This window comes from Curcuma longa, chromosome 4, assembly GCF_044706935.1.
Source record: "Curcuma longa cultivar G26 ecotype Majalengka, Jawa Barat chromosome 4, ITB_CL_G26_1.1, whole genome shotgun sequence".
Taxonomy (NCBI): Eukaryota; Viridiplantae; Streptophyta; class Magnoliopsida; order Zingiberales; family Zingiberaceae; genus Curcuma; species Curcuma longa.
The window spans coordinates 22,619,043-22,640,967 of NC_133864.1; the positions used below are offsets into that span (position 1 = coordinate 22,619,043).

The 21,925-nt window shown below is 38.2% G+C and overlaps 1 protein-coding gene across 1 annotated transcript; it reads left to right on the top strand.

The window, feature by feature from the left end:
• Nucleotides 1–6,436: 6,436 nt before the first annotated feature.
• LOC141826082 (uncharacterized) lies at nt 6,437–20,591 on the top strand. Its single transcript, XM_074713337.1, has 4 exons — nt 6,437–7,769; nt 16,499–16,710; nt 18,741–18,964; nt 19,749–20,591. The coding sequence occupies exons 1-4, from the start codon at nt 6,437–6,439 to the stop codon at nt 20,536–20,538; spliced, it is 2,559 nt and encodes an 852-aa protein (XP_074569438.1). The 3' UTR covers nt 20,539–20,591.
• Nucleotides 20,592–21,925: the final 1,334 nt, after the last annotated feature.

The following is a 21,925-nucleotide window of genomic DNA, read 5'->3' on the forward strand; positions in this document are numbered from 1 at the left end:
TCGTTTCAATTTGCATGCATTATTATTTTTCTTGGATTTTCACTCGTTGTCTAATTACCTTTTCATCTGGTTGGCAGAGTACTTAGGATTTCTTCTTCCTCGTTTTCTCTTAGATTCCCTAATTAATGCAACAGAAGCACACTAATTAATACTATGGATGCAGGAAGTTTTTCGTTGTCATCTTCTATTGCCGCAGGGAAAGTTCGATCACCGTCTCGCCCGGCGTGTCACCTACACCGAGCACGCCTGCCGCAAGACTGTCACCACCATGGACGTCGTCTATGCCCTAAGCGCCAGGGCTGCACTCTCTACGGTTTCGGCGGCTGAGCCCTCTTCTCGGACGACTCTAGGCTCTCGGCGTCAAGATGCAGCTCCACAAAAATTTTGTTACAGGGCTCGCAAGAGGAATGCAACGCACGATTCAAGAAATAGAAGCAAAGGACCACTCACCCTTTGCAAATCCGTGAGGAAGATAGCGACACTTGATGTTGCAAGGTCCATTCTACTTCCAAGAAACTCAATTTGACGGATGAGGATCAATTTATAATCTCATGGAATGCGCATTAGACAAGATAAGTCATTCATTTTTCGTGACCTTATTTATTTTTTTACGACAATCACTCAATAGTCGATATATTTGGTGGATAAAATAATTTTCATATCTATAGTCGGTATAAACATATCTATCATGATTATATTTTGTTAGCTCATCCATGGAAGGAGTGGGTAACAGAAAAGAGATCTACTCATCTATGGAAGGATTGGGTGGGCTCGAACCCAAATGGGAAGGGTCCTACCAAGTTACCGGTCGAATAGCAGGAGGATCGTACTATCTGGCCGACCTCCAACATAAAATGCTGACAAGGCCCTGGCGCGCCACCCATCTGCGGCCTTACTACATCTAAAAGGGCAGTATTTGTTCCTTTCTGATATTTTCGCATTGGATATGCATTTTTTATCGCTATTTGCTAATTACAAGTATCCCTGATGCATCTCAGTTCTCTCAATAAAAGGCTGCCTTCGAACTAGCTTGGTTCCAGAACCAATGATCCCATCCCGAGCTCCGCTGGCCAAGGCCCTGGTGCGCCACCCATCTGCGGCCTTACTACATCTAAAAGGGCAGTATCTGTTCCTTTCTGATATTTTCGCATTGGATATGCATTTTTATCGCTATTTGCTAATTACAAGTATCTCCGATGCATCTCAGTTTCCTCAATAAAAGGCTGCCTCCGAACTCGCTTGGTTCCAGAACCGATGATCCCATCCCGAGCTCCGCTAGCCAAGGCCCTGGCGCACCACCCACCTGCGGCCTTACTACATCTAAAAGGGCAGTATCTGTTCCTTTCTGATATTTTCGCATTGGATATGCATTTTTTATCGCTATTTGCTAATTACAAGTATCCCTGATGCCTTTCAGTTTCTTCAATAAAAGGCTGTCTCCAAGCTCGTTTGGTTTCAGAGCTGAAGACTCCGAGCTCCATGCTTAACTCCATCCTGAGATTCCGCACTCAATGGAGGTAGGGACCAGCTCCCTAGGCATGCTCAACTCCATCTTGAGATTCCGCACTCAATGGAGGTCGGGATCCATTCCCTTAGCCTTTCTACAGGCACCCCGAGCTCCATTCTCAACTCCATCTTGAGATTCCGCACTCAATGGAGGAAGGGATCCGCTCCCTCAGCCTTTCTACAGGCACCTCGAGGTCTATGCTTAGCTTCATCCTGAGATTCCGCACTCAATGGAGGTCGGGACCCGCTCCCTCAGCATGCTCAACTCCATCTTGAGATTCCGCACTCAATGGAGGTAGGGATCCGCTCCCTCAGCCTTTCTACAGGCACCTCAGCTCTATACTTAGCTCCATCCTGAGATTTCGCACTCAATGGAGGTCGGGACCCGCTCCCTCAGCATGCTCAACTCCATCTTGAGATTCCGCACTCAATGGAGGTAGGGATCCGCTCCCTCAGCCTTTCTACAGGTACCTCGAGCTCTATGCTTAGCTCCATCCTGAGATTCCGCACTCAATGGAGGTCGGGACCCGCTCCCTAGGCATGCTCAACTCCATCTTGAGATTCCGCACTCAATAGAGGTCGGGATCCGTTTCCTTAGTCTTTCTACAGGCACCCCGAGCTCCATGCTCAACTCCATCCTGAGATTCCGCACTCAATGGGGGTAGGGACCAGCTCCCTAGGCATGCTCAACTCCATCTTGAGATTCCGCACTCAATGGAGGTCGGGATCCGTTCCCTTAGCCTTTCTACAGGCACCCCGAGCTCCATGCTCAACTCCATCTTGAGATTCCGCACTCAATGGAGGTAGGGACTAGCTCCCTAGGCATGCTCAACTCCATCTTGAGATTCCGCACTCAATGGAGGTCGGGATCCATTCCCTTAGCCTTTCTACAGGCACCCCAAGCTCCATGCTCAACTCCATCCTGAGATTCCGCACTCAATGGAGGTAGGGACCAACTCCCTAGGCATGCTCAATTCCATCCTGAGATGCTACACTCAATGGAGGAAAGGATCCGCTCCCTCAGCCTTACCACAGGCACTCCGAGCTCCCTCTAACACGGCCTCGACCTCATTCGGCCGCCTACCTTACTCGGCCTTGACCTCATTAGGCCGCTCATCTCACTCGGCCTCGACTTCATTCGGCCGCTTACTTCACTCGGCCTCGACCTCATTCGATCGCTCACCTCACTCGGCCTCGACCTCATTCGGTCGCTTACCTCACTCGACCTCGATCTCACTCGGCCGCTTACCTCACTCGGCCTCGACCTCATTCGGCCGCCTACCTTACTCGGCCTTGACCTCGCTCAGCCTCAACCTTGCTCGGCCTTGACCTCGCTCGGCCTCAACCTTGCTCGGCCTCGACCTCATTCGGCCGCTTACCTCACTCGGCCTCGATCTCACTCGGCCGCTTACCTCACTCGGCCTCGATCTCATTCGGCCGCTTACCTCACTCGGCCTCGATCTCACTCGGCCGCTTACCTCACTCGGCCTCGACCCCATTCGGCCGCCTACCTTACTCGGCCTTGACCTCGCTCGACCTCAACCTTGCTCGGCCTTGACCTCGCTCGGCCGTGACCTCGCTCGGCCTCAACCTTGCTCGGCCTTGACCTCGCTCGGCCTCAACCTTGCTCGGCCTCGACCTCATTCGGCCGCTTACCTCACTCGGCCTCGATCTCATTCGGTCGCTTACCTCACTCGGCCTCGACCTCATTCGGCCGCCTACCTTACTCGGCCTTGACCTCGCTCGGCCTCAACCTTGCTTGGCCTTGACCTCGCTCGGCCTCGACCTCATTCGGCCGCCTACCTTACTCGGCCTTGACCTCGCTCAGCCTCAACTTTGCTCGGCCTTGACCTCGCTCGGCCTCAACCTTGCTCGGCCTCGACCTCATTCGGCCGCTTACCTTACTCGGCCTCGACCTCATTCGGTCGCTTACCTCACTCGGCTTCAACCTCATTCGGCCGCTTACCTTACTCGGCCTCGACCTCATTCGGCCGCTTACCTCGTTCGACCTCGACCTCATTCGGCTGCTCACCTCACTCGGCCCCTCTTCTTAGGCCGCTCATCTCACTCGGCCTCGACCTCATTCGGCCGCTGGCCTTACTCGGCCTCGACCTCATTTGGCCGCTTGCCTTACTCGGTCTCGACCTCATTTGGCCGCTTGCCTTACTCGGCCTTGACCTCATTCGGCCGCTTACTTCACTCGGCCTCAACCTCATTCGGCCGCTCACCTCACTCGGCCTTGACCTCATTCGGCCGCTTACCTTACTCCTCCTTGACCTCATTCGGCCGCTTACCTCGTTCGGCCTCGACCTCATTCGACCGCTCACCTCACTCGGCCTTGACCTCATTCGGCCGCTTACCTTACTCGGCCTTGACCTCATTCGGCCGCTTACTTCACTCGGCCTCGACCACATTCGGTCGCTTGCCTTACTCGGCTTCAACCTCACTCGACCACTCTGCAACTCGGCATCTCTGCCGCTCTATCAACTCCTCCACTCATCCAAATCTTTCAGCCACCTCAAGTTAGACACCTCATCCCAACAGCTCATCACCAATATGGTAAGCGAGACGATTAGATCAGTATACATAGTCCAGTCAGTCGGACTACGCCTCCTTCGACTAGACTTGGAGGGGAGGCTTCTGATCCGGCTCGTTATCACCCAGCCAAAGGGATAAGGACGACGACCAAGTCTCCAAACTTGGCCCCCCTAAAAACGTACATATTAAGGCACCTGACCGTTAGATGAAGATCGGCAAATCTGAATCATTGATATTCGAAAACCTTCAAAGATTATCCTTATTACGTCAACAACCAATCACATGCGCCGATCTCCATAAATAACGCTCCGCCTGATACTATATAAACCCTGCAGGTATGAGGGAAAAAGGGCTCTCTCTCTTTTTCTATTTCTCTTTCAATTTCATACGCGTATATATTTCTTCTATTTCGGCTCTAACTTGAGCGTCGGAGTGGCTTGCCGGGGTCCCCCCGGCGCCATTCTAACCCTCCTTTTCTTAGTGATTTTCAGGTCCCCTCTCCTGGCGATTCTTTCCGGGGAGCGCAGTTCTGATCTGGCGTACGAATCATCCACGGCGAATTGGCCGGAACATAAGTATTGATAAAAATTCCATCGTTGTTTCTGGGCCTTTGGTGTAAGTGATAGAGTTTTTTGAACATACTTTTATAAACTAATGAAAATTAATACAACATACTTGAGTGAGAAATATCCAGGTATTTTATTGATGATCATAACAATATATGGTAATGCAAATCTTATGTCAATTGACTTTGCAATTGCTGAGGTTGAATGTGAATCATCTTGGGAGTGGTTTCTAAATCACCTAAGATATTTCTTGCAGTTGATCTATCAACTATGACAATAATATTTGAGAGACATCATGGAATATTATCTGTAATGAGTAAAGTTTATCCTACTGCTCACCATAGATTATGTTGCTGTCACCTGTCTTGTAATATAGTAGCAAACACTCGGGATATACTTGTATTATGATTATTTTGGGTTGTAGTTAGAGCAAATATAATTTTCGAGTACGATCAAATCATACAAATGATGTTAAAGAAACATGTAGACTCTTATAGATGACTGCAAAATGTTGAACGTATAAAATAGACAAATGCATATTTTTCTAGTAGAAGGTATGTAATGTTGACCACAAATTATTTTGAAAGTATGAATACATTGTTCAAAGACACTTGAGAACTTCCAATAACAAGACTGATAAACAATACATAGAGAAAATTTGCATAATAGTTTTATAATCATAGGGAGGAAGTGTCTAATTATGCAGATCCTTTGATGTCATCCACATAAAAATGGAGGTAGTGACTTCTTCATCCTCCTATATACTTGACATGGAGAGTTGTAGATGTGATTGTGATGAGTTCTAAACAACACATGGTGAGTCGTAGATTTGATAAGGTAATCGAGTCTAATCAAATTGAACCTTAAATAAATTAAGTCGTTAAAATGATTGTTCAAGTGTGATTTATTTTTTTATGAACTTAAATTTGGTTCAAGTTTGACTTGAATTTGGCTCATTGATATCAAATTTTCAATTCAAGTTTATTTGAGATTTAGTTTGTTATTAAATTTGATAGTATAAATTTATTTATTCATTTTGAAAGTTTCTTTATTTATTTAGCATATTGATAAAAATTTCATTGATAAATATAATTCAAAAATATTATTCACGAATATTAATGAACTAAATACGAATCGTAAATATTTAATTAATCTGCTGAAGTATGTAATTGTTGCTGATATCTTTTATTATTGATATGGTAAAAGAAGCATTTCTCAGTATTTAATTTGATATCTAATATATTATTTTATGTTCTATTTTTGAATAATTTTCATTAAAATAATTTCAATCAAATATATCATTTTGGAGCAACTTTAAGCAATCTTAACTAAAATTGCTTCTTAAAGATTTACTATTTTAAAGCATGGAAGTAGTTTTGATCGAGATTATTTCAAAAGTAGTATTAAAAAAATATTTTAAATATCAAATTATAAATAAAATATTGTTTAGATAATACTATATAAATAATTAGGAGCCTTTTTTTTCTATTTTCTTCTAAATGTATGAGAGGTGGGCAAAAGATAGATTTTCAAAAGTCAAATGAAAAAAAAGGGGGAAAACCGAGGGGCAAAGTCGGAAATAACCGAAAATATAATGTCAACTTCTGCCCGTCTCATCGGAGTCTTCCCTCCCTCCCTCCCTCCTCCAAAGTCAAACGGTTACGCATCGTCTTCCCAGGGGAAACGAAGCCGATACGACGTGAGAGTGTAGCAGAGCTCGGAATGAGGCGACCGTGAGAAACGAAGCAGCGGTCGGCGGTTAGGTTTTCTCGAACTGCGATTGGGAGCTGCGACGCCTCTGGAGGAGACCCGGATGAGGCGGCGAGATGGGATGCAAGAGCTCAAAGGTGGACGAGTCGAATCTGGTGTCTCTGTGCCGGAAGCGGAGGGATTTGATTGCCGCCGTTGTGGACCGGCAGTACGCTTTAGCCGCCGCCCACGCTGCCTACTTCGACGCCCTCGCCTCCGTAGGGGAAGCGCTCCATCGCTTCGTGCAGGAGGAGCTCACGGTGGCATCCTCCTCCTTGCCGCCGGGGTCTCCACTCCTCACGGTGCAAGGGAAAATCAAATCTTCCGGTTTGCGCCGTACCGTTCCTGCGTCTTCCGTTTCCTCCTGCCCGACGTCGCTCCCTCACGCCCTTTCGGTGGACGGATCCCACTTGCCATTGTCGTCGATTCCTGATTCTGAGGGGGATCGCGACCGGATAAGCGTACCCGACGGAAAGGATGCATCAGCTACGCTGCATCGGCATATCTCCTTTTCAAGCCCTCATTCCTCATTTCTGAAGTCGTCCATCGAAATGCCTCAACCAATCTACCAGGAACCATTGCCCACACTCTGGTCAAAGTCTCCCAACAATAGCCATGAATATGACTATGTTTATCCTCCTTATGGCGTTCCGGTGGTTCCTGGGACTCCAGCTATAGACGAAAAGTTTGGTCCTTCCGGTTCCATGGTGGCTCCTGCAACCCCCCCTCCGCCCTCTCCTGCCAAAGCCTCTTCCTGGGAGTTTTTCGATCCTTTTGCTAGTTATGAACATTTCTTGCCTCATTATTCGCAGGCTAATCTTCACAGGGGTTTCATCACGAGTAGTCCTGATTTAAGTGAAGTAAGGAAGCAAGAAGGAATCCCTGATCTTGAATTTGAATTGGATGCTGAACCAAAGAAGAGAGTGATGAAGGAGAATGCAAATGTAATGAAGGAGAACATTGATAACAAAGATTTTGGAGGCAAACAATCTAGTGGTGGAGAGATGGGAGGCAAAGAATCTAGCATTGGGAATATGGAAGCTGTGCCTACAAAGAATGCAGAAACAAAGGATGAGAAGATGGATACTATCTGGTTAGCAGAAAAAGGGCGAATGAATAGTGGGGCATATGGTAACCAGAAAAATGGTGAAGTGAAAGACCCAAAAAAGAGGATGGAGGTAATTGATAAAAAGTCCTATGCAACAAAGGAAAGTGTGCTAAGTGGTGGGAAATCATCATCTTCTGCAAGTACTGGGCTGCCATTTTTCCTTCATGCTACAAGGGATTCAAGAGATGTTGTAAGGGAGTTAAGGGAGCATTTCAATTCAGCTGCTGATTGTGGTGAGGAGGTAGCTAGGATGCTTGAGGTGGATAAGTTGCCTTACCATTCACAAAGTGGAAGGTTTCAAGGTTAGTCTTCCATTGCTTTGGTTGGTTAAAGTATTCTTCTATACATCCTCATATATTTGCACTAGAGTGATGTGGGCGGTGGAGTAGGAGTTTCCTAACCATGTTAAAAGAGTGTGTTAACATTTTTTTTTGTCTTGGTTATTCTCGTTGCTTTTAACTTTTATTGTAGCAATTAACTTGATGCAATTACTTTAATTCTATTGGCGCAATTACATTAAGACTTCTCAGCGCAAGCACATTAATATTTTTTATCACAAATTTTTATTTCCTATTGCAAAATTTTTTATACCCTCGAATAACGGTGCGATGAAGCGAATCAAGTTGAATAGTATGAAAATGTTGATATTCCAGTTCGACCTTGAAAAATATATGGGATATTCAAATTTGATTCAAAGTTCAAAAATATAAATAATTTTGGCTTGAGCTTGATTCGAAATGAAATATGAGCTCGAGTTCAGTTCGAGTTGTTCGAATCTTAATTCAAGTAGAATTGAATTATAGCTCGAATTTTGTCTTAAATTTGAATTCAGTTTGAGTTCTTTGAATCTTAATTTGAGCATATTATAGGTTCGAATTTGGCTTGAAAAAATTATTATATATGTTTGAGTTCGACTCAAATTCAATAATTTCAAATTCGAAGCAAATATTCTTTGAGCCGACTCAAAAAGCTCGTGAGTAGGCTTGATTCATTTGCACTAATGTTTATCTCAAATAAGTGATTTTGTGAGAATTTAGTAAACCATCTATTCACCCCTCTCTATTTGGTCTTTTTAACCCTACAATTTTTATCAAAGTGAGTACTTAGTATCCAATTAATATCCTTGAGAAGAATGATCATCAACTATAAGAATATCTCCATCTCACAACCACCCTTCTTTGATGGAATTGACGTCAATCATTGGAAAATAAAGATGCACATTTTCTTCTCACGTTACTTCGAGATAATGATTGCACTTGAGCAAGGGTTTTAGTGAACCCTAGATGCGAGTGGAAACAAGATGAATAAGAATAAATGGACTCATGATCAAAGAAAGAAGTCTACGACAGATGGAAGAGCGATGTAAACCCTCCAACGCGGTCTACCTAAAGAAGAATTCAGCAAGGTAGTAACTATAAAGATGCTAAAAATTATGAACTAAACTTGTTGAATTGCATGAAGGGTTTTTAGAATCTAAGCTCACAAAACAAGATCCGCTAAGAACACAAATGACAACATTCAAAAGGAACAATGAAACAATTGCATAAATGCACGAGTGGTATAAAGAAATCATAATTGGATTGGTAGCTATTGGAGAACTAATATCCAACAGAGATTAAGTTTGATTTGCTCTCAATGGCTTTCCTAAAAGCACTCAATGAACATCAATAGTGGATGTCTGCTCTATGTCAAAAAATCTAAGGAAGACAATGTAGCATAATTGTTAAGATAGGAAATGACGAGTCAACTATAACTGTTAGTTTTCAATATTTAACATTGTTTTTGTAAAAGGATAAAGATATTGAAAGAGATGATTTACATGATACAAGAAAGATAGTTGAAATAGAAGAGGGTGTCAGGTTCAAGTTCTTGAGTTGTGCCAGTGTTTCAGTCTATGATTGAAACTAATACTATTTTGGCATCATGGTAATGTTCCAATTTATGGTGTCGGTAGTAAATTGGAAGTGGAAGCAGGAAAAAGATGAAGAAAAAGGTAACCAACTATATAGTTAAATTTAATATTTGTTTTTCATCTGGAGTGCTATGATTTTGACATTATCTTATATGGAGGCAAACTAAAAAAATAACAGTATCTCAATTTTAGTATAAGGTGTCGAGCGTTGACATAAAATAATACTTATCGACATAATTGATATAATGACACAAGTCTTGGTACTGAGAACTATCGAGGTTCGGTAATCTATCGTCACTTGTCATAGTACGAGATTTTAAACCATGACGTTTGTTGTTTTTTATGATAATAAAGTACCTCTAAAGCTTAAAAGGAAGTTTTACAAAATAACAATTAGACCTATTATATTATATGGAGCTGAATATTGGGTATAAATCGAGTACATGAGTAGAAGATGAGAATAATAGAGATGAGTATGTTAAGATGAATGTGTGAACATATGAGGATAGATAGGATAAAAAATAAAAATATTAGAGAAAAAGTTGGGATTGTGCCTATTGAGAAAAAATTCTGAGACGTGTTTAAGATGGTACGAACATGTACTTAGATGACCAATAAATGCCCTCGTTAGGTGATGTGAGACCATGACAAATACCTACATTAATCGAAGAAGAGATACCAAAGAAAACTTGATTAGCAACAGTAATAAGATAAAGTTCATTTAAACATAGATGATAATACAATAGGAGATCGAGCTAAATAGGATAAGAGGATCCATATAGTCGACCTCACTCAGTGTGATAAAGGGTTGGTAGTGGTTGTTGTTGTTGTTGTCAACTCCACAAAGGTAAGTATACCGATCATAAAGAGACCAAAAGGGATAGCATTTGTAATAAAAGAAGAAAAACTAAGAGCATCAAAGAAGAAAGCATTTCAATTGCTCACTGAGTAAATAGAGAAGAAGAAAGCGCTCACAATAACCTACAATGACAAAGATTCATAAGAAGAAGATACTTCTCCAAACCTCTACAAGCATAGAGCATTGATGACTACCTACAACAAGGAGCAAAAGGAAAATGAAAAGGAGGCTCCAAATGAGGCAGAGTAACTCAAAATATAGGTAAGGAACCTAACCTACAATGACCTACTTGCGGTAATTAGTCATCTCACTAGATCCTTAGCTAAAGTGAGACTAGATGATTTAATTTTATTGCAGTAAATTGCATTGTTTCCACCCACTCTACCTTCTAAACTTTTGAAGGCAAAATTCATGATCTATTTCAAGTTGAAAAACTTGAGAAGGAAATTGAGGACTTCAAATCACAATAACTTATCCACAACATTAGAAAATTTCATGATTGGATCCAAACATTTGAATATGTTGCTTGGAAGCCAAAGGGTGATTTCTAGGGTTTAGGATACAAATTCAAACAAAAAAGATCTAGGCTATACAACACATATAAACTAGAAATGATAAAAATGGACAATATGGACCATTCATGTACAAAAAATGCAACTAAAAGCACGAAAACTAAAACTATAGTCATAACTAAAGCTTATAATCCTGCTTAATATTTGCTTAATCCTATTAGATCCAATCAACTTTGGGTACCAAATTCTTTCATTTCTTATTAGATATGCACGAAGTGTGAGTTTGCTAGCGAAGAATGGTATATCAATGCTCAAAACATATGACTAGAGACTCAACTAAGTTCCCAACAATCAAGCACAAATCCTTGGGAAGAAGCCTAGCTATGCATCGAAGGATAAGTTTATCTAAAGACAAATTGGTGAGAGGACTACCTAAGATCACATTTGTCAAAGATAAACTATGCGATGCATATTAAAAAGGTAATAGATAAAACTCTCGTTTAAAGTAATGAGTACCTAAATACCTCTAAACCCTTACAACTAATATATCTAAATTTGCTTGACTCTCATCGATTCGTTTCCATTGAGTGGGTGGGGGACAACAAAAATATCCTTCATAATTGATGATTTTAGTCATGTCTCTTTGACTTTTTTTTAAAACATAAATATGTGCACATTTCAAGTTTTCAATTTTGATTATAAGAATATTTAGTTTTATGTGATAATAAAAGCATTATTAGTTTAACTAAACCTCAATCTTCATTTTAGGATTAAACATATTAAAATAAACCATCATCTCATTAGACATCTAAGTCAAGGAGATAGGTTTTAAATCATGTTAATTCAAAAGCTAATCTTGTAGATATCTTTACTAAACCTTTATCTAAGCATGAATCTAGTATACTTAGAAGAGTTTAGTTGAAACAAAAGTTTTTGCTTTATTGGTACTTTGTTTAAACCTAGAAAAACTTCATATAGATCATCTACATGATAATTTTAGGTGAGGGAACTCATGTTCCATTAAAGAGCATAGGAAATACCTTGTCTATGTGTTAAGGAACAAAAGAATGAGAGTGGAATGAAAAGATGGTACTTAAGTTCACAAATATAATGCATTCTATGGTCAATCATGAGGAAAACTAGCGTGTTGATGTGTGCACTTAGTCACAATATCTTGATTAAAAATCTCTTTATAAAAAAAAAATCAACAATTGAGTTTTTGTCTAAAAATTATTTGATGATGCTAATAATAAAGTTTATTTTATGCTTGCCAAAGGGCGAGAGAATTTTATGTACAAGTTATCCTTTTAATTTGAGGGTATTTGACAAAATAAAAATATAAAGGGGAGAATATTGAATATTTGTACTTGTGAGAGTATTGATCTTCTATATGATATCTTGTTCATGCATAATGGTTATTTGTTGTATACATGATAGTTATTTGTTGTTCATGCATATTGTTTATGTTTGTGTACATGAGACTTTTAGTTTGCTTAATCCAAATACGCAATGTACTCTTAGTTTGCTTAACCCAAAGGGTCATTGGATGCCTTGATTTGAGAGGCATGATCTAGTCATTAGATGCCTTAATTAGGAGGATCTTCCTTGTCTTGAGGGCATGGTGGTTCACAAATACTTAGATTGAGGGGGCAATAAAGTAATCCTCAGCTCAAAAGGTGAGACTCAAAAGGTGAGATAAAGTTGTTGGATACCTTGAGGGGTAGGGGGTTAGGGGGAGCTTATTAGTTGAGATGGGGTTCAACCTTTTTTGCACATTTTTTATCTTTCAAGAGATTCTTAGTTCCTTAGGGGATTTTGATGGTTGAGGTACATGTTTAAGTGAATTGTTATACTTCAATGTATAAATATAAGCCAAAGCAGAAGTGAGATACTCAGAAAGCCAAAAAAAGTATCATTGGTTACTATCACCATAAGTCAACTAAATAGATTGATTTGGTTCACCAAGCACTATTGGTTGATTAAATAGATGGATAACATTACCTAAATGATTGTGTGTGTGATAGTTAATCATTAATCAATCAAAAGATGCTTTGTTTGATTATACAATTTTCCTTAGCCTGCCAAAGGTTGCAAATTAGGTTTGATTCAATTGTCAAATCTTGAAAAGGTTGTGGATAAGATCTAATTCAAATTTTAATCATTGGAAACCATCTATAAATAGCCCCTTGAGGGTCCTTTGCCTAAACATACATTCTATATGATCTCTGCAAGTTCTTCTCTTTTTTTTAAGCAAATACTCTTTGTAGGTTTTGTATATGTCTAGTCTTCTCTCCTTGTGGTTGATTTGTATATTCTTAGGGTGACATTGAGTTGCTATCTTTCCTTTATTAGGGCAAATCGTCTATTCACCACCTTAGTTGTGTAGACTTATCCTTCCCTCTCAAAACAAGAATCTACTTAAATAAAAGGAAAAAATCAAAAGGGCATCCTTTATTATCGTTTTTGTCAAGAGGACACCCCTTTGTTAAAAAATATCAAAAGAATGACACATCATATTTTCCACCTCGAAAATACCCTTATTCCAACATTTTGTAGCAGCTATGGTCATAAATCGGTTCAAGTTAGTCAAAATTACTACATAGAGCACTTTTATATTTTATATCATTTATCAACTTAGTCAAAATTATTCAAACTTGATCAAAATGGTTCCAACTCGGTCAAAATCGCTTCGACACTATTGCAGTAGCTATCATCATAAGTGTTACAATTTATAGCTATTATGGACATAGTTGCTACAATATGGAGCCTGTTGTAATAGCTATGATCATAATAAAATTGTTCTAACTTGGTCAAAATTATAATAGATGTAGCATTGCTTTATCAAAATACTCTTTATCAACTTGGTCAAAATTACTCAAGCTTGATTAAAATTTCTCAAGCTTGATTAAATTTGATTTAACATTGTTGTAGCATCTATGACCAAGTATTTTGATATAAGAGTGTTCCATGTGTTATAATTCTGACTAAGAGCAGTTTTACTCTATCCTCTAGCAGCTATGGTCGTAGTTGCTATAACATAGTTATTTAAGGAGTGAGGTGCCCAAAAACGCATAGGTGCTATGGGGCATGAGGCGCACGCGCAAGGTGAGGCGCATGCCTTATCGAAATAAGGTGCTTTGGGTATAAATTTTTACAATTCAAATATATATAGAAAATTTCTACCAAAATATTTCACTAACAAAACTATAGTCCATAAAATATTAAACAATAATGTAAATATAAAATTCACTAGCAAATAAATACGTTATGCATATATTTAAATTAAAAAAAAGATTTTAAATATCTAAATCATCAAAATCTTCATCATTTTCCTCAATCATATCATTATCATCATCACCAGATATTTCAGATTTGTATAGTTGAATCTTCATCGGTTTCCTCAAGACTAATTTCTTCATCCTCTCATAAGGTGCATACTTAAGGCACACAAGCACAAGAGGCTCGCCTGGTTGCACCTTGTGCCTAGGCGCACCTAGGCGAGCGCCTTTAATAATTATGTGCTACAATATTATTGAAAGAAGGGAATTTTTGGATGAGAAATATGTTAGGATGCTCTTTTGATGTCTTTTGAAAAAGGAGTCTCCTTTTGATGAAAACTAAAGTAAGGGGTGCCTTTTGATTTTTGCCCAAAAATAAAATCATCTTTGTAACAAATCTTAAGCTTCCTTTCTTGCAAAAGGGCTTGGACCATATCCAAAATTTAGATTGAATTCCAAAGGAGCATGACCACCTTTTAACCATTCTCCTCTTTTTAAAACAAGCAAAGGCCCTCGGCTACAAGGAAGTAATTGTTCTCTACTTTCTTCCTCATAGGAACTAGTTGGGTAACCAATCATGACTACTCTATTCACTTTCTTTTTTATGACACTGGGCCGGAAAACCTAGGCATGATGATGCGACAAAAGGGGAAGCATGACAATGAGAGGGAGAGCTTTGCAATGTTTTGCCTTTTGGTTTGAGGTAGTGTGAGGGATAAGTGGTGAGCGGTCTGCAGATGGCTTGGAGCAGGAGAAGGTGCATAAATAAGTGATGATTGGTAGATCTGACAAGTGTTGGGGAGGATGCGATGAGTGTTGGGGAGGATGCTGGTGTATGTGTTGAATTCACACAGGGAGCCAATGCTCGGACTATAAAGGGGTTCTAGAGTTCTTCATGGCTATGTCCACCAAAAGGATTTCGTCTTTTTATAGGGCTTCCTTGTGGCTTGATTCGTCATGGGGAAACAAGCTATTATTGCTCAAAGATCTTGTGTGTCTGCCTGGATGTGGCTGATCTGTTTGGTGCTTGTGGTGGGTTGCATGACTCAAGTAAGGACAACATTGAGGTGGATCAAAAGAAGAAGGCTTCCTTCTTGCGTCGTCTTCTATTGGAGGCAATGGGGTAGATTGGAGGAAGAGAAAGTCGTCATTGTAAGAGCTGAGATCTCACAGAAGCACACAAGCGACAGGGTCACAATTGAAAGGGAATAAGAGCATAGTGTATCCGTAAGTAGATACACTCGCCTACAATTGAAAGTCACAATTGGTTCTATGGTTGAATGGTGAAGGGATTGTAGGCTGCAACTCGCCTGCATGGAGTTGGAATTGCTAGTAATCACCAGTCAGCCATACTATGGTGAATTAGTTCCTGGGCCTTCTTTTTCTACTCTTTTTCTTCTTCTATACCACTTGATGATGGAAGATAGAGGATTTTATGGAAAGGGAATTAGTCACGAGACAATGGTTGAAGTGTTGCTGAAGGCATGTAGGGGGGTACACATAGGTGAACGAGGTTTATAGGAGTATGGAAGGAATATGACATTGATACCAATTGATGAAGTATGGGTTATCGTTTTCACAGAGAAATTAATCTCCAACAAAAAGAAGTAAACTCATAAGATTAGTATCAAAGAATTATTTTACATGAGGGTTTCAGAGGTTTGAGAATCCTTTTTATAGAAAGAAAAAAAGACATACTTCTAAAATGTAACCTATTGTCTAATTACATGCTAATTAGATGACTAATCCTAAACTAACTTATCCTAATAAAATATCCCTGCTTTAGTTTTGATTACTTTACAATAAAAATTTGCAACATTCATAAACATAAAATTTAAATTTTTGAAGCATTTGAAACTTTATGATTTAAAACCTAATTTTAAAAGGCATAATTGGGTTATGTGCAGTATAATAAAACTAATAGAAATCTAAAGGAACAAATGGATAAGCTACTCTTAATGGTATAACAAAAGAAGTTCCACCAAGTGCCTCCTTATAGGTATTTCCAGAACCTGATCTAAAGGTATGGATTTAGAGAAAACATTCTGTTTTTCACATTCCTGGTTATGCTATACCCTTTTAACTGAGTTACAAGTTGTAGTGTTAGATAATGACAAGAGGAAGCATTTCTCGAAATAGTTCAAGGGAGTATTACCAGTTTCAATAATCAATTGTTGGGTAGTATATTTAGTACCTCTACGTAAAGACTTCTTTGTTTCTTTTGGTTGGGTTGGTTTATATTTCTAAGAGTTAATTTCTTAATTATTAACGATCTTAGTGTTCTTCATTAAATGACTCTTTTTTTCACTATTCTTTATAATTTTTGTTATCCCTCTGCTATGCTTACTTTGTTATGCACTTCATACTTACAAAATTGGATTACTCTTATAGCTCTGTCCATGTACAACTATTATAGCAGGGAGCATAATTCTCTGTCAATCTGCATAATCTAGAAAATGCTTTTTTGCAGATATTTCATCCAGAATTTTGGATCCGATAGCTGTTTCATTTTTGACATCTTCGCTTTATTTTAACCCACTGCCAGAAGCAAATACAAGTACAGTTAATGGAAAAGCAGGGGAAAACAGTCATACTGTTGATGTTATTACAAAGTCAGGGAACCTTTCATCTACTCTTGAGAAGCTATATCTCTTGGAGGAAAAACTCTATAAGGAAATAAAGGTATGACAGGAAAGCGTATTTTGAGGAAAGATTCCAAAAGGGAGTGGCAAATTAGTTCAACTCAATAGAGTCATCAATTTTGTGTCGAGCAATCCAATATCATTTGGGAGAATAAACAAATTAACTTCACTAATTTGCAAGAAAATAGGAAGTTTGTTGTGGGTAGAATATCGTGATACTTTCAGGACTAGATTTTTTTAAGTAAAAATTTCATTTCACTGAATTTATCTCTTTTTTTGAAGTGCTCTTTGAGTTTTAAAACCATCAAAATGCCCTCATAGAATTTTCAGTCTTATCATTTAAACCCCTTCCTGTGTTTAATATGGTTATTACACTTGACAGACATTATTGCATTAGAGTTGAAATTTTTCTGCCATTATACAAAGTGAGTGATGATGATCACTGAGTTGTGTTTATTCCTAACTAATTGGGGTCAACCTCATGAATACAAGGCTATATCACTAGTAGATGACAAGGTAGCTTATGAAAATTAAGATTCATATTCGTAGCTTTATATAAATTTAATACTCACTATCTAGTACTAACATAAACCTTAACCTTTTCATTCAGACTTGGAACCAACATTGATGGTTTTGTTAGGGGTAAGCAATAAGAGCTCGAGAACTTTGGGGATATTTTGATGATTTTAAAATTTTAGGGTGAATTTGCAAAAGAGCTACTAGAGGTAAAAATTTTCCTTCTTTTAACTTATTGTGCATGTTGGGGATACATTTTGAGAAGATCTAAAATTGTCAGAAGTGAGAAATCAACTTCAATTGTAAATGCTATCATTAAATACCTTCATAACATGTCTGCTTACAAGCAAAAGATACTATCACCCACTTTTTAAACAATTAAGATAAGTGAGTGATGATAAGAAATACCAATAGAAGATGCAAGGCATTAGTATTTATGAATGTAGTGATGTTTTCATGTCCCTTTTGGCTTGTGCTAGTTTACCATGTATGTTGGTCAATAGGCAAAAAAAAAAAAAAAAAAAAGGCAGAGCCAAAGAATTTAAAGGGAAAGCAGTTTGACTATTCAGCTAACCATCAAAACTGAAACAGGGAAAGCAATGTGACTAAATCACTTACCATTGAACTGAAATATGTTTGCTTATATATGCAAGGGAAAAAGAAAGGCGTAATGTACAACAAATTGAATTTATAACATCGAGTGATAGCAACAAGAGGTCACTTTTTCACTAGATAATACAACTTGATAAAGTGGTCTCTAATCAGTATATAACCATATGAATAAGGTGAGCTCCTCAGTAGGCTGGTGCAGATTTGTTTCATGTGGTGATTTTGATTTATTGGTATCTCTTGTGCATCCTGTTTGAAAATGATTCCAATGCAATAATTATGTGGTCTTAGGAGTTTTTACATATATCACGTTGTTGCTATTGGTATTTGTAACTCTTCTAATGCACCTTTATTATAAAAATAAAACATTCATGTTAAAGATCTATGGGTGCTGGTGTATGTTTACTCCAGACTTTATTGATTCTTTATTACCTTTGGGAAAGTCTATAGACTCTCCTTTTTACTCATTTAGCACATTTGGCAAACTATCTTCTGTTTATGACCTTGAGATGAATTTGTTTCTCAGATGTAAGAGCTGTGTTCATTTTCCCCCAAATATTAGAACTTTCAGTAAGTTATTTGAGTAATTGATTTCTAATGTCTTTGTATTTAGGTTGTGCATAGAAAATGCTTGTACATTTGTATGGTTGGTTATAATGCATTTCAATCATTTCACTAAATCATTAACCTTGATATGCTGCCCCCAAAACATGGTATGAGACCTTCAGCAGTTGCCTGACTAGTCTGAATGATGGGTGACTATTGAACCCAGTAGTTGCTGGTTTTTAGTTAATCTTCTTCTACATCAGCAAATAGTTAATTTAAAGTTCAGCTAATGGTTAATTAGCTCTTGTTTTTCTTGTTGCTTCACCATCCCTCTTTATGGACTGCTTCACCATCCTCTTTATAGGCATCTCTATTAAATTTCCTTGGTGATTGTTCTAGGACGAAGAAAAACTTCGAATCATCTATCAAAAGAGATACAGACAACTGAAAGCTTTGAGTGATAGTGGGGCAGACTCCTCTAAGATTGAAATAACACAAATTTCAGTCAGAAAACTGCAAACAGAAATCAGTGTCGTTGTTAGATCTATCAAATCCATTTCAAACAGGATGCACAAGATCAGAGATGAAGAACTGCAACCCCTACTTGCTGAATTAGTACAAGGGTATGTCTCCAGTTTTGCTTTGATTCTTTTTGTTACTCATTTCTTATTATTAATTGGCAATTTAGTTCCATTGAATTAATTGATGCATCTTCACAAGGTACCCGTGGCTTTTTAGAAAGTCTACTTGCCTTTATATTGACAATATTGGATTTCTGTAAACTACCATTCTAAGCTGGTAGATGATTCGACATCAGAAAATGTTCCCTTCAAATTAAAAGAGAAAGAGTAACAGCTTTCCTGATTTCTTAATCAGCACATGTCACCTTAGGACAGTTTCCAGAGGTTTTATTCAACATATCTTGATCAAAATTTTGTTACCATCACGCCATGCTAGTTTTAACTATTTGAGGTAAACAGTCAATTTCACAGATCTTGTCCGTGCATTGACCACAAGTTACAGTAGAAATCCTAGAGATGATAGATGGATCGACTTCAAGTGTAACCAGCATCTAAAGTGAACTTTAATTGATACTGCTGAAATTTGTCACTTCTGCAGATGCAACCTTAGAAGTAGGCTTTAATCCATCTATTCTTCAGACTTCAATTTGTAAAAAAAAAAGGACCCTCTAGATCTGTGGTCTGTGTTTTAATCCCAGCTGACGACAAACATTTTTTCCCTGTCACTGATTTAGTTGACACTCTTTATGAGAAAGACTTCATAATGGTGCTTTATCCAAATTTGATTTATTGTAGGGCCTCTCTGAGATTTGTTCAATGAGGAACATTTATGGTTCTACTATCATTACCTAACGCACACTGACAATTGTTTTTAAATTTCACTTAGACTTAGAAGAATGTGGCAGAGTGTTCTGGATTGCCATCAGAAACAGTTGAAGGCTATAGTTAATAGCAAAGTCCACAAACTGGTGGCAAGTATCGGAAACCAAAGAGAATCAGTCGCCAAAGCAACTAAGGAATTGCAGCTGGAGCTGATAAACTGGTATCGATGCTTCATTGACTGGATTTTTGTTCAGAAATCATATGTCGAGGCCTTGAATAGGTGGTTAATTAGCTGGTTGCCTCATGAAGTTGAGCAGACACCTGACGGAGTTGCTCCTTTCTCTCCTGGTAAGATTGGAGCTCCATCTGTATTTGTCCTCTCCAATGATTGGTACCATGCAAACACACATATTTCAGGAAAACAAGTCATTGAAGCTATGGATACTTTTATGAGGATTCTTCACTCTCTTTCGCTGACTCAAAGAGAGGAAGAACGGCAAAGACTAGAGGCAGAGTATATGTCACAACTTTATGATAAAAAGATAGTCAATTTCATGGAGAAAGGCATGAGTGGGCATTTGGAGATTGAATCGGTAAGTGAAGATGGTCTGCAGCACCACAATTATGGAACAGCCAAATTGGACTTTGTGAGAAAGAGATTGGATGAGAAAATTCTTAAGCATAAGGAGATTTCAAATCAAATTAAAAAGGTTTCTTCCAGAACTTTGCAAAGTGGTTTGACTCCATTATTCATGGCACTTGGGAGCTTCACCTCAGATATATTGAGAGAGTATGATAATCTTAGAATTCCAACTGAAGGTGAAGAGACATTGGACAAGCAAAACCTGAATTAGTTGTATTAATCCATTGCCTTGGATGGGTTTTACTGAAGGTGAGCTTCCAATATTGGCCTTGCTACCCTGAGAAGAGACTGATCGAACTGCTATTCAATAGAATGAATATTCAAGCTGTATGGTATCTGAAGACATAATGGACAACCATAAATAGCCGGGCAGTTCAGGTTGTGTGTCATTATACATCGAAGTTCCTTGTCTCTTGGTAAAGATTAATTCTCTATTGAAAAACATTTCCAATAGCATAGAATATTTTTCTTTCCAAATATTTTGCATTCGATGTTGCAGATGTTAATGCATTTGTAATATTTTTTTAAAAAAATTATTTGAGTGATTGATCCTGCTGGATCAAATGAATCTGTATCATGTAGCCGCGTTGTATGAACGCCTTATGGTAACACTTTTGACTTGTGCATTTGCAGCTTAAGCTGCAACTGGATAATTTGGCTACCTCCTTACCATTTTGTTCCATCTCCAATCCCTCCTTCATTTGTTATTTATCTGTCTACTTTGTTATCCTGTTATCTATCTCTTGCTTATGAGTTAGTTTGAAGTCCCCTTTGTCCTTATAGCGAATAAAACACAGGAAAAAAGACTTGACATAAGGAAGGGAACACTCGATCGGATCCTGCTTTTGAATATAACATAAAGTTGAGTACTTCTGACCATGAACTCAGTTGGAAGTGTTTATACAAGAAACTCTCTCTTCCAACTCAATCATATCTACAAGTCTTAACTAAAAGGACTGAAACCAAGGAAAATTGAAACAGTTATTAATAATGTAAGAATGTCATATTAATATAATTGTTATATATAATTCATGTATACATCTATTAGTTAATTATTAATTATTTATAATTTATTGCTTAAATAATTTTAAAAATTATTATAGTTAATTGTTATACCATTTATACATATAATTTACTATTTAAATAGTTTAAAAATTATATAATTATTAAATTCTTATTATGTATAATCATCTAAATTAACTATTAGTATTATTAATTAACATAAAATTTATTATTGAGTGATGTTTAATATAAAATCAATAATGAGTATTTATAGAAATCAAATCTTAACCAAAAATAATAATAATTAATATACATTATATTTTAAAAAATATATAAAAAGATACTAAAATCGTATTGTTCGGGTCTGGAACAATTTTTTTTTTTTACAAAACATGAACTATAGCTCTTTAGAAGATCATCTACTTAAAATTTTGTTATTTGGGAAGATCATCTACTTCAAGTTTGTTATCTAATCCGGCAAGAAAATGAACCTTGATTGATCTTGGCTCATGTTTTTTTTAATATAATTCAGGTATTTAGGTTTCGTTGGACTAATCATATCAAAGTAGACTGACTAATCAGATTAGGAAGTTGAC

Excerpts from the sequence above, each read along its gene's own strand:
- LOC141826082 (XM_074713337.1), top strand. The coding sequence starts at position 6,437 with ATGGGATGCAAGAGCTCAAAGGTGGACGAGTCGAATCTGGTGTCTCTG. Across the intron at positions 16,711-18,740 it reads AACTCTATAAGGAAATAAAG|GACGAAGAAAAACTTCGAAT; the intron begins GTATGACAGGAA and ends TGATTGTTCTAG. Across the intron at positions 18,965-19,748 it reads CTTGCTGAATTAGTACAAGG|ACTTAGAAGAATGTGGCAGA; the intron begins GTATGTCTCCAG and ends AATTTCACTTAG.